Consider the following 14,943-nt stretch of genomic DNA (forward strand, 5'->3'; position numbering starts at 1 on the left):
GGGGTTGGTGTTGCTTCAGTGCACATAATTCTTGTGCAGAAGGTCCACTGTGGACCTGAGTCACATTTTTGCCCTCTAAGCAGAAAGACTTGCAATTGGACTTGGATTTTTATTATTATGAAAACTGAAACATAGACCCTTTTAAAATAAGCCAGGTACCAGGCAAGGTAAGACAAACCAAAATTCTTTTTGTTGAACTTACAATCAGGCTTCAATATCAATAATTTTTGAGAACAGATTCAACTTCTGTCCTTCACTTGAACGTAACTCTGAGTTTAACATGTATATAATTCACCTATCTTCAGTAGGATTATTCATATGCTTGTAACTGAGTTTGTTTGTATTTACCTGCTTTTCTGTGCTAGAGTCTTTTAATCTTTTTGATTATTCTAATTCTTTGGCAAAATATTTTCCTTGGAGGTTTGGCCAGTGAAAGCAAGAACGTGTCCCCACTGCTTTTATACAAGACATTTAGTTAATGGGTACAACTGTTTGTTTTGTTTTGTTTTGTTTTTCCTCAGTAAGATCCTTGTTACAGACCTCTGTTTAGCCTTTTTGTCCTGTTTGATTTTATTAAGAACCCAATTCAGTGACTGTGTCATCAAATTTGCACGTATAGTGATGGATTGTGATATTACAAACAATTTGATTGTTGCATCCCTCACTGAATCAAACAATGAGACTGCCTGGATTGAAGATAAGTTCATTTTCACATACAAGATCACTGAACTAGCAGTGATTGAATAGGTAATACCAGAAAGTGTAGGACAGCTTTGATAAGATTTAAGTAGCATTGTGTTTCCTGTAGTTTGCTGAAGTGGTAATGGTGATTTAAAGGTCTCACCTTAAATGTTTCCCATCCTTATGAGTGTAAAATAAAAACACAAGTCAGCCTTGTTCAACTTAATGTGATATGCACTTCTCTTTAAAGAATCAGTACACTGAAGTGTTTTTAAAAGACAGCTATTTTAGCATAGTAGTAATGAGAATATTGTAGAAATTTGGCAGGGATACTACAGGGTATGATTTTAGAAGACTGTGTGTGGTAATTGATTAACATTTTCTCTAATAAAATCCCACCACCTTAGTTGCTGACTTGACATGTTTTCTTCAAAGCGAAACATTACTATATTCATTTCCCTTGCACTTGTCATTTCAAAATATAAGCAAATAATCTATATTCTGTTGACTTGTATAGCTTTTTAGTGTTTCTTGTTATACAGGAAATTAGACACTGCATTTGTTAGTATTGCTGGAAAAGAAAAGCTCAGCCTCCCTAATAAATATGAGAAGATAAAAAGCTCAAGTTTCTTCTGTATTTGCGTTCTTAATGTGAGTTTTAAAGCCCGAGTAGGTGGCTCTGAACCACCACTGTGATGGCTCAAAGTGTTTACACTTTGTTTTCAAGTCTTGAGGAATATGAGATCAAACTCTGGTTCCTCTAGCATGGGTCCAGAAATTGTTTCTAAATTTAGAAGTAAATTCTAAATTTATTTAATTTATTATTAATTTTATTCATAGAACCAGAATCGACCTATGTCTTGATATGCATGATGTCCTTTAGTAAATTTAAGTTTATAACTCTTCTTAATAGCAAAGTATTTACTCAACAAATTATATGACCATTTTCAAATACGTATATTTGGAGTATCACCACTGAAGTCAAATATAGCGATGCTAGACTCTTACCAGCAGTTACTGTACAAGTTTACATCCCTAGCATGTCTCTAACCATTTTCCTAACAATACAATAGGCTTAGTATGTCATTAATTATTAATATATTTTCTTTGAAAGGGAACCTTTCATTTAAAACAAACAAACAAAAACAAACAAAGATCTTTGTGATCGGTTCATCCCAATTTTCTTGATTTTCAATTTACAGTGTCAGGGGAGAGACTCTACAGAACTTTCACGTGTGCAGGTAAAACATAACTGAAGACATGAGGAGCACCCCTTACCAACAGTTTTCTTTAAAAATCAATAGAAAATTCAAGTAGTAAAGTTCTCTTTGCATTATCTTGGCAATTATTTTGGATTTAAGATACCATTGTCCAATTAAAACCAAACCAAAGCAGAACACAGTTTTTCCCCTTTTAGCTTTGGGCATGACTGGGTTGAAGTCCTCATCTCTGCAATGATCTCCTGACAGATAACCTGCGCAGACCTTCACTGAACTAAGACTCATAAAAGTTCATGGTTCTGCCTTTATGAAGACATTATTGTTGTACTGTCTAATTTGCAAAGTTGCAAACTGAAAACATAGGATTTATTTTCTCACTGTGCCTTTTATTTATTGCAAAAGAGATTCAGACTAGATCTTTGGAAGTATTTTAGTGTTGAAGTGCACCTAGCTGTCCAGCGTTCAGAACTTTGATCATCAAATTCTGCTGGGTAGCTACCAAGGCTGGAACCAGGTGAAATCCATAAATGCCTCTGTTTCTACTGGTCATATTACCTGTGTCCCAAAATGTTTGCGCTGGGGCGCTGTAAGAACTGCTATTGTATTAACAGGATTGAACAAGGTGGCCAAAGTATTGATTGGAATTGTCAGTTGTCTTTTCTTCCAAGCATTCTCTAACCACTGGGTCATGAGACCACGTTCTTTCTTCTCTCACTGATGGATTTAGGAGAACTTTAAAGAAGAATCTTTCTATGAAGTATGCTCTGATAAATGGCTTACAGAACCATGTGTGAGTGTAGGAACTGAAATCTTCCTTGTCTGGAATAGGTGATTGAACTCCTGAGAAATCAGTGGAAGGGAAAGATGGGAAGGAGGAAGAAATGAAAGGACAGATTTCTTGGAGTGTGTTTTGAATGAAAGTGGTTGAACACAGAGCAGTCTCCAGGAAGGGGCTCAGGGAGGTGAACCCCGATGAGCATGAAGCAGGTCTCCTCTTTCAAAGCAAAGTACCAAGGCCTGGAGTCAGTAACACAACATAACACTCCTATTGAACACATCTGTCTAGATAGTTATCAAGACATCTATCTTCTGCCCTAGGGTGCTGGTTTGCAAATTTCTTCCCAAGGTGCCCCATCCTACTCTTTGGATACCCTGCATATGGAAACCTGGATGCCTAATTGAGATCTGCAGTAAAGCGCCTAAGAGCTGGGCATTGTACTGTGCAATACCTTCACGTGGATTCAATTCTAGGTACTGGGTTGTGGACACCTCATTGGTGATGTTGACAGGCTTGCTGAGAAGCAAACCTTTAGGTGTTCAGAGCATATTAATGGTTAAGACTGAAGCACATGAGGATTTGACTGTCTTTAGTGTTTGACAGCAGCTAAAGGAGGCAGGGCAGGGGCTATCCAGATGAGGAGGTGATTTTGAACTCATCTAGGTTGGACTAGCTAGGTTGGACAGGCACATTGCACTTTTTCTGAAACTCAGCCTGCTAGAACCTTGGAAGATGTCCCAGCATCCAGGTTTATCAGCAAGAGAGGAACCTTTGCTGACTTTAGTGTTTATAAGGCTCATTTTACTAGCACTAATGTTAATGCAGCATCTCAAGAAGAAGAGATATTCTACTCTGATCTCTAAGATTTCCTGGCCTTGTCATGGTAAGGAAACACTGGTGTTCACTTTAGTATGCTTACAACTAAGGAAAAATAGTATGTGTAATGTATTATTATGTGTTCTGAAGTGTGTGTTTGTGTATTCACATACATACGGTGTATATATATGTATCTTACGTGTATATTTATGAATTTATTTATATAATAATAAATTTGCCAAATCCTGTTACTGTCTGAACAAATCAACATAAAAGATCAGCCTTTTTATTTGGATCATCAAAAAATCAATTACATTTGTAAGTGAATAATGTTGAGTTTATCACCCTCCAAAACGAATTAAGGTGCTGCTGTATTTCACTGTTTTCTTCTAATTAGAAGGCGGCACCATGTAGCAATATCTACAACGATTTTTCACATTTGCAGTCCTAGAACTGTGGAATACCAAAGTTAAGAATTCAAGAGCCATGCTGTATTAAAGCAGTATTTCCCACTGGATTTGGTTGATGGGCAAGTAGCTCAATATTGCTGAGTAGTCTGCCTAAAAATAAATAAAGCAAGCTTATGGGATGTTCTTGGGAAAGTTATTGCTTCCTACTTGCTAACTGCTTATATTAATGGCAGAATTTAAAATTGGTCATATTTATACACATTTTGTATGGAATTCAGATGAAGTCTTTATGTTCCTTTCCCAAGTTCTATATTCAGAGAAGTTGCTTTGGGTAACAGCATTCAGTTATTATGGCTGAGCTGATTTAATAGCTTCCGGTCTCAAAAAAAGTTGGAACCATCATTCAATTTTTCTGTTCCCCTGCCTTTGTGTTTTTTGTCTTTCCCTCCCTCCCACAAGAAATGTTGCTTTTTCCCTGGCCTTTGTTCTGTTGCTTGTTGGATACTTTCCTAAGCTAACTTAACTAGCAGAAAACTTTCTTTATCTTGGTTTGCAAGCTGAATTAGCTCAGCTCAGGGCCTGACAAAAGGGACTGTGTGGCAGAGAGCAATTAGATCGTCTCAGGCTGTCACTCCCCTCATGTTTTCCAGTTATTCAGAGTGGCTGATGAATGCATGATAAAAACTCACAGCAAGAACTGCAAAAGCAGCTCTGAGCCCTATGGGTACTAAAATGGAATGATCTTAATTTTTCAGTAGCTCCTATTAGGCTGCATGAGCCGTTCTGATATGTGAGGATTCCTAAATCATTAAGGAATGATGATCTTCTCCTCCTTTGTTTTTCCTTCACCCACCATCTCTTTGCATACCCTAATCCCCACGTCCTGCAACTGGGGTAAAGCAGTAGTACTTTAGCAGCTGATGGGGCTCTGTTGAAGATTTTTTACTCATGCTTGAACTCGCTTGAGATAGCTAGGATCTGCTTTCTGCGTCATGCTGTGCACACATTTTCCCTCTTTACTCAGAAATATTTCTGCAGCCTGTGAACGGGGAATAAGTAATTTGAAGACATTAGTCATTAAAAACAGGATCAACCTGGAACAGTTTAGTAGTTCAACAGAAAATCTTTTATGAATCAGCTGAGCAAGAGACTATAGGTGTGATCACAGCTACCGAGTGTTGTTGTTGCAACTCAGTGAGACTATACTCATTTGTGCAAGAGGTGGAGATTTAATTAATTGGATACGATTTCTGAATAAATCTTCAAATCACTGAACAGGTATGCGCATGCTAATTTAGTTCACAGAGCCAAAGTTCCTTCTTCTTCTTCTTTTTTTCCCTCCTCCAGAAATGTATAGTGTGATCTAATGACTGAGGGAAAATCCAGACTGTTTCCCTGGATAAAAATAACAGTACCTTAAAAAACTGATAACCAGTAATTGATGGAAGCTGTGTTTAAGAACAGGTATTTGGCACAGCTATCCATCCTTTTGTGTAAGTAACCAGTGGGATTTCTGAACCAGGGAAAGTCATGAACTTTATTCATCATAATTTCCTTTGCCAGAATATATGCCCACAATGTGTTCAAACTGAGTTTGTATTTTTGAGTTTATCCTGATGGGAATGTGCAAGTGGCAAGAAGTAGAGATAGCGGTCTGAAAAATCTGAGAGCCATGGTAAAAGCAGAGATAAATTAGGTGGTGCTCTGAAAAACCGAAGAGCCATAGTGAAAGCAGAAAATTGTTTGCCTTATCTCTGCATATACTCCTCTGATACCCTGGTGAGCTTTGATAACTCTGTGGGTTTCCTTGCAAATGAGCGGTGGTGAAAGGGATGAGTATAAATACCTCAGAAGCAATTAGGAGTTTGGTCACATCATGGTTTTCAGAGCAGGTTTGGAATTTAAGGTGGTACCTTGTCTCCTGCTCCTTGTTGCTGCCCCGGTACTGGGCCTTGTGAGGGGCAGGGTAAGCAGTTGTTGGCTGTTTCAATGCAAAAGCATCTGGCGTGGTTTCAGTTGTTGTTAATTGGCTATGATGGCGCTGGGTTTTAATGGTATTTCTAGTGCCCAAAGAAGGGATGGTTTCAAAAACACTGGTATTTTAAAAAATCAACGGGGCTTGTGTTTCTGATTGTCTACTTTATAACAATAATAAATGTGCATACGAGAGTGTGATCAATGAATTCTGAGTAGAGAGACAGGAACTAGGTAAAACAAATGCTTTTAAAAGCTGGAAGAGAAATCTTTACATTTCCATGAAATACTAATTAAATTAGTTTACACAAAATATGTGTCTGAAGCGCAGTCTATTTGGGACGCAACCTGAGTGTGAAACTGAAACATGCCATAATTTCACCAGATTATTAGAAATACAATGCATAGTGATTTCACCATATTTTGAAAATGAAGAATGATTTCCACAGATTTTGGTTGAAGTTAAAGTCTAGAAGGAGAGAAAAAATATGTATGCAAACATATCATGCAGGAGCCTCCAAGTTATATTTGAGTGCACAGTGCTTTTACTGGTGGACTGTATGGAAAAAATAATAGCATTCGGATGTTTAGGTTAGCTAGAGGACAGCAACTATCCTGGATTATTGAGGTAAGGTGCAGCGAGTTTTAAGTCAAATGAACTTGAAGGTTGCATATAGTGCTTGGCATTTATATAAAGCAAGCTCAAGGTTGAATGCAGCATTCAAGTTGTAAAATGGATGTAGAATGGGTAAAAAAACCTGCAATTACTTCAGTGACGATCCATTCAGGTTAAGAATTTTCATCTTTGCTGTTGCCATAGCAATCTGTTCCCCTGTCACTACCACATTAAAAATCCATTCTGTAAAACTGTTGTTGCCAATATTGAACACATAACAGACAAAAACATTTTTGTAATAGCTTAGGTGTCTTATTTGCAGCACGAAGACCTAGATCTCGGAGAGATGCATATGTACTTTAAAAAGAAAAAGATTAGTATTTCTATAATGCATTGTAGGAACACAATATTTGTGCTGCAGTATTGATGTCAGTATAAAATAGTTTGCAAATAATACAGCAATGCAGTGTCAGTTGAACTCAAATAATTGAACTGTTCTGCTAAGATATAACAAACCCATATGTTCCTGAGTTAAATATTTATTTTGGTAGCATGCTGTAGTGAAAGGCTTTTGAAACTATGTGGTTGTTTAACCTTCTCCTACTCACTGACTTCAGTGATTTTGTCTGTACTGGTGTAATTCTGCAGTGGGAGGAGAGTTGTGTCCCCGAACAGTTTTATGTTTGTGATCTAACCCTGAATTGCTTGTGTACCCAAGCTCAACAATGAGTTTGTACCGATAGTGAATTGTAACAGGTCTTTAAGCTTTTTTGAATACATCCCAATGCAGGGACGAGGGGGACGAAGAGGGAGCAAAGTAATTTGTAATTCAAAGCAAACATAGCAGTGGTCTGACAAATGTATTTACCCAAACAGAGTAAAATGTAAATACCTTCCAATAAAGCAGAGATACATATCTGTAGATATATATAGATGTGTGAGTATTAATTCAGGGCTGAAATGCAGAAGTTTACTGAAATCATAAATGTGTGTAAATCATGGATTTAAAAACTCAGGCATTGACTGAAGAAGCTGTAAGATAATGGACAGTAGAAAACAGAATGCATGGCCCTTAGTCTGATCATCGACAATGTAAATCTCATCCTTGTTTTTACCTCAGCATCCTTTTGTCCTTAACCATCGCTAGCCTTCATCTTTTGAATTCTTATTCTCTGTCCATACCGTACTTCTTTCTTTCACTTTTTATGTCTTCTACTTGCTGCTGTCCCCATACTTTTATCCCTTAGTGCTCTTTGAGAGCCTTCATCCAGTGATGGTGTTGATCCACCAGAAGCAGCAGAGGAGAAAATATAGCCAATAGTTGCAATGCTGTTGGATATTAATAGAAGAACTGAAGGTGAGAAGTGATTTTCTTTTTTAATTGCTCTTGGCAATATCTCCCAAGTTTTTTATTTTCTTTTGGTTGCATGGGAGGAACTTCTTTTGTTGTCTTTTAATGCAACAGTGTCCTCCTGTTTTGGGGCTTTTGGGTTGGTTTTCTGTTTTTAAATTCTCATAGTTGTGATTTTCTTAGTGAGTAAATTGACCGCTGAAAAGACGATTTAATTTGCTTCTCTTCCTGTTTTTGTGATTCGAAATGTGACCCTTCGGAGCACGCTACTGGATGACATTTATCCAAGAGCTGAGATTGCGGGTCACCTACACAGTGGGCCTGCTGTGGTTCCTATCTGAGGGCATCTGTGGATTGCTCAAGCAAAAAAAGGTGGCCCTGACATGCCAGATACCTGTCTGCTCTGTATAGGTCACTGAAGACAGGGCTTTGGAAGGGGTTTGTGTTGCAGCCATATGTGTTCATTAGCCATTAACTCCTACAATGGGTGCTGCAGTGGCTGAGGTTCCTGTTCCAGTCCAGGACTGGGGCTGATGCTTGAGGCAGGAGTTAACAAGTGGTCATGGGCTCCCAGATGCTGGACTGGGATAATAAGTGCTGCTGGATGTAAAGTTCGTTGAATTAGACAGCAGGAGCTTGCAAATTTGTTTATATTTGAATAAAGTTCTCAGTGTAAAGACAGTAAATCTGGCTCAAATGCATCCAATCAAATCAAAACAGTTCTGAGGCAAACTGAAATTTTGCTCTTCACTTTCCCCACTCACTGCACATTTCAGTGCTCTCACCACATTGCAGGTGTTTCAAGGGGTCACCAGGAAAGCCCAAATAGACTTAGATAGAGGAGAGATTTGGAGTTATCTTTGACTTTTATGGACCTTTTTTATTAAAATGCTTAGAGCTGTAAATGTAGTAATAAGAAACTCATTTATCTTGACAAAAGTGCTGCCATAAACTATTCAGCACCCATAAAATAACCTTTTAAATTATTGTTTCTGCTGGTATCGATAAATTCATACAAAGTGCTTAAAGGTCAGGCATTGCCAGAAAAATGTCTTTTCAGCTTGTTAATTAAAGGTTTATAAAAATGTGCACCAGCTTGCTCTTTGGGCAAACTGGAAAAAAGGAAGGACTGAAAAAAAGCCCCACATGGATAAAAATCATAGTGTGGAATTAGTGAGTGACGAGTCTTTGATCCCCCAGGCTTACCGTGGCAAGCCTGGACAGTTTGTGTGCGAAAACAGGTGACGCTACTAACAGGAGGAGAAAAAGTTTATTTCCCTTTTTAGAAGGGAGGTATTTTGATAATTTGCCTCTCACAGCCCGTGGGCATGAGCTGAGGGCACAGCTAGAACTCAAGTCTTAAGGTGAGTGTGGGCAGTATTTGTCCTGTTATAGCTTGAGCCATGGGGTGTTTGTCCAGTTCTCGTTGCCTGGCCAAGAACATCAGATAAGGACGTTTACTTTTTGTTTGCCAGGCAAGTGGTTTTATCTGCTTGGTTATTTACCACTTAAACTGGAACAAAGCTGTGCTCTGAAATGCACTGAAAAATGTACCCAACCATCCATTCTAGCACCTGCACCTCCTTCATTGCACAGACCACAACTGCGCTTCCCCCTGTTTTATACTTCACCTGTTCCACCCATCATCATGGACACACCCTGGTCTGATCATTAAAATTTGACCTAAAAATTAGATGACTCGGATGGGACTCTACATCAACAGATGATATGAGGTTAATCGATCACATGGATTAGACACTGGAAATAAGAAGCCTGGCTTACATTTCCACCTGCACAACAGTCTAGCCCTGGCAATATTGTTTTACCCCTAAATCTTGATTTTTTCATCACTAAAACAGAGACAATAATACTGACCTAGGTGAAATACTCTAAGATAACAGATGAAATGTGTTACACGAAAAGTATAGAGGTTTTTGTCATTGAATTCTGCTGATACAACAGCTTGAACTATTTATTGCTCAAGCTGGGAAACAATAACAAAACAATGTAAATTGTGAAAAGTGAAATAGATTCCTGCATATCTCTCTGTCTGAAGATACTATAGTGCTATTATTAATGTGAGATTAAAGTTTAGAATTTTCCTTTGGCCATATGATTTTTATACTGAGATTGTTTCCTTGAATATTAAATAACAGATCCTTACTATAAAAATATTTGTAAACAGGAGGCTGCATCTTTGTCACTAAAAATTTCATAACCTGAGAATGCCATAATGCGTTTTTGTTCTCTCGGGATTGCTGCAGAACTCCAACTTCAGGAAAATAAATCTGAATAATTTTTTGAGAGAGCAGGTGACAGATAGTTCATTTCTCTGATGCCCACAGACAATACATCCTGGCTTTGTCTTCAACTGGAGCTAAGAGAACAGTGCAGAGTAGTTTCTGGGGGTTTCTTGTTGCTTCTGTTGTTCCCATCCATTTGGACCCATGGCTCAGTGTTCTGAAACATAAAAGGCAGTTGGCCCAACAATGTAGCCAGAGGCTGAAGTGAGCTCTTTCTTCACAGGACAGAGGCATTCTGTTCCAGAAAGGGTTAGTTAGTTAGTTAGTTAGTTAATTTTCCTTGCGATTGATATTTGAACTAGTACAAGAGCTTTGTTATTCAGACAAGGAGTTTTTGTGCATCCTACCAATTGATAACTGTATCTCATCTTCTGAGGAAGTTGATTCTTATCTTTATAGTCAATTCTCACTTTCACTCGTTGTCGGCACTTCAGATTTTAATATGTCATGTTCTGTTGGCCACTTTGAAAATCCTTACAAATCCACTTGCATCTGTAGGAATAGGAATATCAGAATGTATATTTTCAAGGTCAGAGGTAGCTAATATAAAATTATGAGAGGTGCAGCCATACTTTAAGCATGACCTTCTAGAAGGAAAAACTCCATGTTTAAACTTTTTATGGAGGGTATATGTACAGCCCAGGAGAAGTTGTAGTGCTCTTCGTGTTTCCAGGGAAAACTCAGACGTCACTGCATTGTGAAAGAAATCTCATTCTATTTATAAACAGTGTTGGGATGGAGGGAAAATATATATTATATTTGTGATCAACTTTCAGTTCCTCTAGTGTGAGTTGGAAAGTTAATTTTGGTATTTGCCTTAAAAAGCAAAATAACTGGCCTGACTTAATTTTAGTTCTTGCTAATATAAAGCGGGAAGTTGTGATGTGTCAAGTGGCAATAGCAGAAGGTGGCAGCTCAAGTTCTCCTTCCCTCCAGACTGCAGGAATTCATCACATTGTCCTTCCCAGTGGGTGAGGCTGTGATATGGTGGAAGGGGCAAATAAGTCATTCGTTCAGATATAGTATCCTTCCAGTTGGTTTTATTCTATGTGTCACCCTACAGGGATAACTGCAGTGGAAAAACCGGCTTCTCTTCCTCACTCTGCTGCCAATACCTTCACTTCTGCAAGAAAGTGTAACTTGTTCTGGAATCCCTAGGTAGAAATGCTGCTTTCTCAGCCCTACCCCTTCATTTCCACTCATGGCTCCACTATTTTAGTGGAGTATGTTTTTCCATGGATAATCCAGGGTACTGATAGTTCATGAGCACTCAGGAAAAAATGTCTTGCGTGTTTATAAGTGTGCCAGCCCTCTTTGTTGTTTAACTCAGGCAAATCTTATGCAAATTTGAATCTTTGCTGAATATATAACATCATACCCCCAAATGTCTCCAAGAGGAGCAGCAGAGTTAAAAATATAAACTCTGTAGGAGAAGTTAATTAAAAATATTCTGCATGATAATGCATGGTATTCTTATCAAACACTGTCGTTAGAATGAAATAGATTGTTTTACCACTCTGTTGTTGAGGTTTGAGCAGAATGCATGGGCATGGGCCTGACACAGTTTTGCTTTCCTTGAGCTGATTACCTTATAGTTTCCTTTCTATTGATGAATTTCATTACCAGACTGGTGTAATATTAGCATATTTTATCCTACTGGCTGTGATCTGTCACTTTTGTTTCAAGGAGAGTTAAATTTAGAGAAATTCAGTCTGTTTTTCTTTCCTTAGCCATTTCTAGCAGCCCGATAAGTTTTTGTGATCAGTGACTAAGTGTCTCTTGCTGTTACAATGAGAGTCATCTGCTTGCTTAGATTGCCATGTCATCCCAGCAGCGATTAAGAAATGTTAGATAGAAATTATAAAACATTACCCTGAGAATATGGGCCAGTTAACCAAAATATGAACTGTGATCAGGGGTGAAGAAATGAAAGAGGTTGAAGGCAAAAAGTTGGCAATATGTTCTTTAGACCTATGGCCCAATCTTAAATTTACAAGCTACCTGTCCTTTTTAATGGAGAAAATAAAGTTCAAATTATTTGCAACATCTCAGATCCAGGATTTTAGGAGCCTGTGTGGGTGAGGCTTGAAAAAGGGGTGCTGTTTAGACCATCTATAACAGAATTCATAAATGTACATCTATAGATAACTGTATCACTACAGATAGATGAAAAGTCAGCAGAGGATTGGGTCTAAACAGACGCATTTTGTTGTTTGGTTGTTTTTTTTTTGGTGGGGAAACTTGTCTGTACTTGACTCTGTATTACAAAAAACAAATGTAGCTTACTCTTGGTATCCAACTGTATTCATAATGGTTGAAGGTAATACTGATTCCTCCATCTGTGAAGTAAAATTTATGTAGAATACAGCAATATATTTGCTCATAGAAAGAGCTACCTCAAATATTTTAAATAAGCTTTGAATAAATTTGTTGTACAACTAAGAGAAGGATGAGGAGGCAAAATAAACATTGGTAGTAATAGGTGCTGCATTGACCCACATGGATGTTGTTTCAGCTGAATGTTAGGTTACAGTGTGCTATAGTAGATGTATAGGTAGCTTTCGGTTTTAATAATTCATTATTTACTATTTACTAAGACACAGTGGACTTCTCTTGTGATCCTGGCTACCATGAAATGCATCATCTTACCAATGCACATGTTGAAGTTTCACTGTGGTACGTTTCACCTTTCTGTTTTTTGAAAACAAGCTGGTGCCTAGAGAGCCTTCAAGCCATGGCAGCACACTTGTATTTCCTTTGTGTACCAAAAAATCTTCACAACAATTAGATGTATCCTTTGCATTCAGAATTACCAAATGCATTAAGGAGACAGTAGGCTTTAGTTAGCAGTGCTTTGTACAGAAGGTTAGAGAGAAGGAAGGGTCTCTGTCTCTTTAGCAGGAGAGCTTCAGTGGACTGGTGTATTAAGCCCTTCCATTATGAGTTGGGAAGAGACAAGCAAAGAGCTGGAAGGGAACCACTGGGTCAGGCAGACTCTATCTGGGGAAGCTGTGCAAGTGTTTTAAGCTGTGTTCAACTGTTTTTCTTCCAACAGACTTTGGGAACGATCACTGCAGTGCCCATTAAGGTTCCTCAGGTCAGCTCCTTGCAGAGGTTGGCAGGACAAGGACCAGCAGTGCTACCTCAGGTACAAAACGCGGTTCCAAAGGTGGTGGTGGTGGTGGGGGGGGTGGTTTGCTGAATTCATTTTGCTGAATGAAGACTCACCTTTAGTGGGTTGAAGAGCAGAGTTGTGGTTTTCTCCAGTTCGTGAAAATGAGATAAATCAATTTTCTTCCGGGAGCATACTGTTAGTACAATGGAAAGCCATAAAAAATCTTGTAGATTCATTGTGGAAGAACAAAGCACATATGGCACACTGTAAATTTATGTTTTGTAAGATGAATCACAAGTCACAGAAGTGAAAATCTGCAATTATTTAATTTTAAAAAGTGTACAAGTGTCAACTTTTCTGATAAAGATTTAGCTTCACACATTCTTTTACTAACTTACTTGCCGTATCCCTGTCTACCCCACTATAAAGTTTTTGCCCGACTAACCCAGGTGCCAGACTGAAACAGGATTGGCTGGGTAGGAGTGAAAGGAGAGTTACACTCACAGATTTTTAAAATTCTGTCAAAATGTGTTTTCTTTTCTGAATATCCATTACTGTTTCCCTAACCACACTTTATTCCCAGTTTCAACCGGCTTTCTCAAAATTTTGGATGTAGTTTTCAACAAGTGTTTTGCTGCAGTTCTGTGGTTTGCTTTTCACACTCATTATCATTAAGTATAAATATATTTCTCCATGTGTGGTATTGAAGTCAATGCTGGGCATTCCTATTGTTCCTTTATTTTTTTCCTAATATTTTCTTAGTGGCAGAATCTAGTAGAAGATCTGTGAGCTACATCTGCCTGGAGGAGGGAATATTTCCAAGATAGAGTTCTTAAATTCCCTCTTTAAATTACATTTTGTGGAAGGCAAAGTTGTGAATATAAAGGAAGGTTACAGTTTTCTTATCAAGTTCAAGACTTTCCTTTTCATTTGTTCGTACAGCATAATAACACATTGATTTCTGCCATTTTGGGGCGTCAAAGATGAGCAGATTGCTCCTGAAAATAGATGAGGTTCAAGAGCAGCTGAAAGACCTGTAACAGGGGCTTAAATTATCATTAAGGTTATGTTTCAGCAATGATGATGGCATTGCAAATGCTCCATTTAGAGAAGGAACAATGTTCTGTACTTTTGCTAAGTCGAAAAATTCTTGTTCACTGTTAGATTCAATTTTGAAGAATTGGAAAAAGTGGAGGAGTCTGATTTCCTCAACTCTTTGAAAATAACACATGTCGTTTCTGTCTTGCTGTTTAGCTTATGGCAAAATGAGGTTCAGGTTAGACATGAGAAAGAAATTTTTTACAATGAGGGTGGCATTAATAAAATACTGGCCCAGATTGCCCAGAGAGGTGGTAGATGCCCCATCCCTGGAGACATTCCAGGCCAGGCTGGACGGGGCTCTGAGCAACCTGATCTAGTTGAAGATGTCCCTGCTCGTTGCAGCGGGGGTGGACTAGATGAGCTTTAAAGGTCCCTTCCAACCCAAGCTGTTGTATGATTCTAGTATTTTTGTTTGTATTTCACTTTGTTTCACTCCTTTCCTAGCACAGCCTTCAATTTCAGACCTGTTTTTGCAATTGTACTTAATACTAATGAAACACCAACCCTTCCTCAGCAGCCCTGAGCCATAGTTCACTAAATTTTCTATTTCATGTAGATAGCATGAGAAGTAACTACAT

The 14,943-nt window shown here is 38.3% G+C and overlaps 1 protein-coding gene across 4 annotated transcripts in view; it reads left to right on the plus strand.

The window, feature by feature from the left end:
• The window catches only part of PHF21B (PHD finger protein 21B), a gene marked incomplete at its 3' end in the record, with an annotated part of 163,991 nt that overhangs the window by 110,419 nt on the left and 38,629 nt on the right, over positions 1–14,943 (plus strand). For all 4 annotated transcript variants that reach the window (XM_080363723.1, XM_080363725.1, XM_080363724.1 and 1 more), the window contains one exon: positions 13,205–13,297. In XM_080363723.1, the coding sequence (XP_080219849.1) occupies positions 13,205–13,297 (93 nt within the window). The remainder of the gene's footprint in view (positions 1–13,204; positions 13,298–14,943) is intronic.

Source organism: Nesoenas mayeri (assembly GCF_963082525.1).
Source record: "Nesoenas mayeri genome assembly, chromosome: 1".
NCBI lineage: Eukaryota > Metazoa > Chordata > Aves > Columbiformes > Columbidae > Nesoenas > Nesoenas mayeri.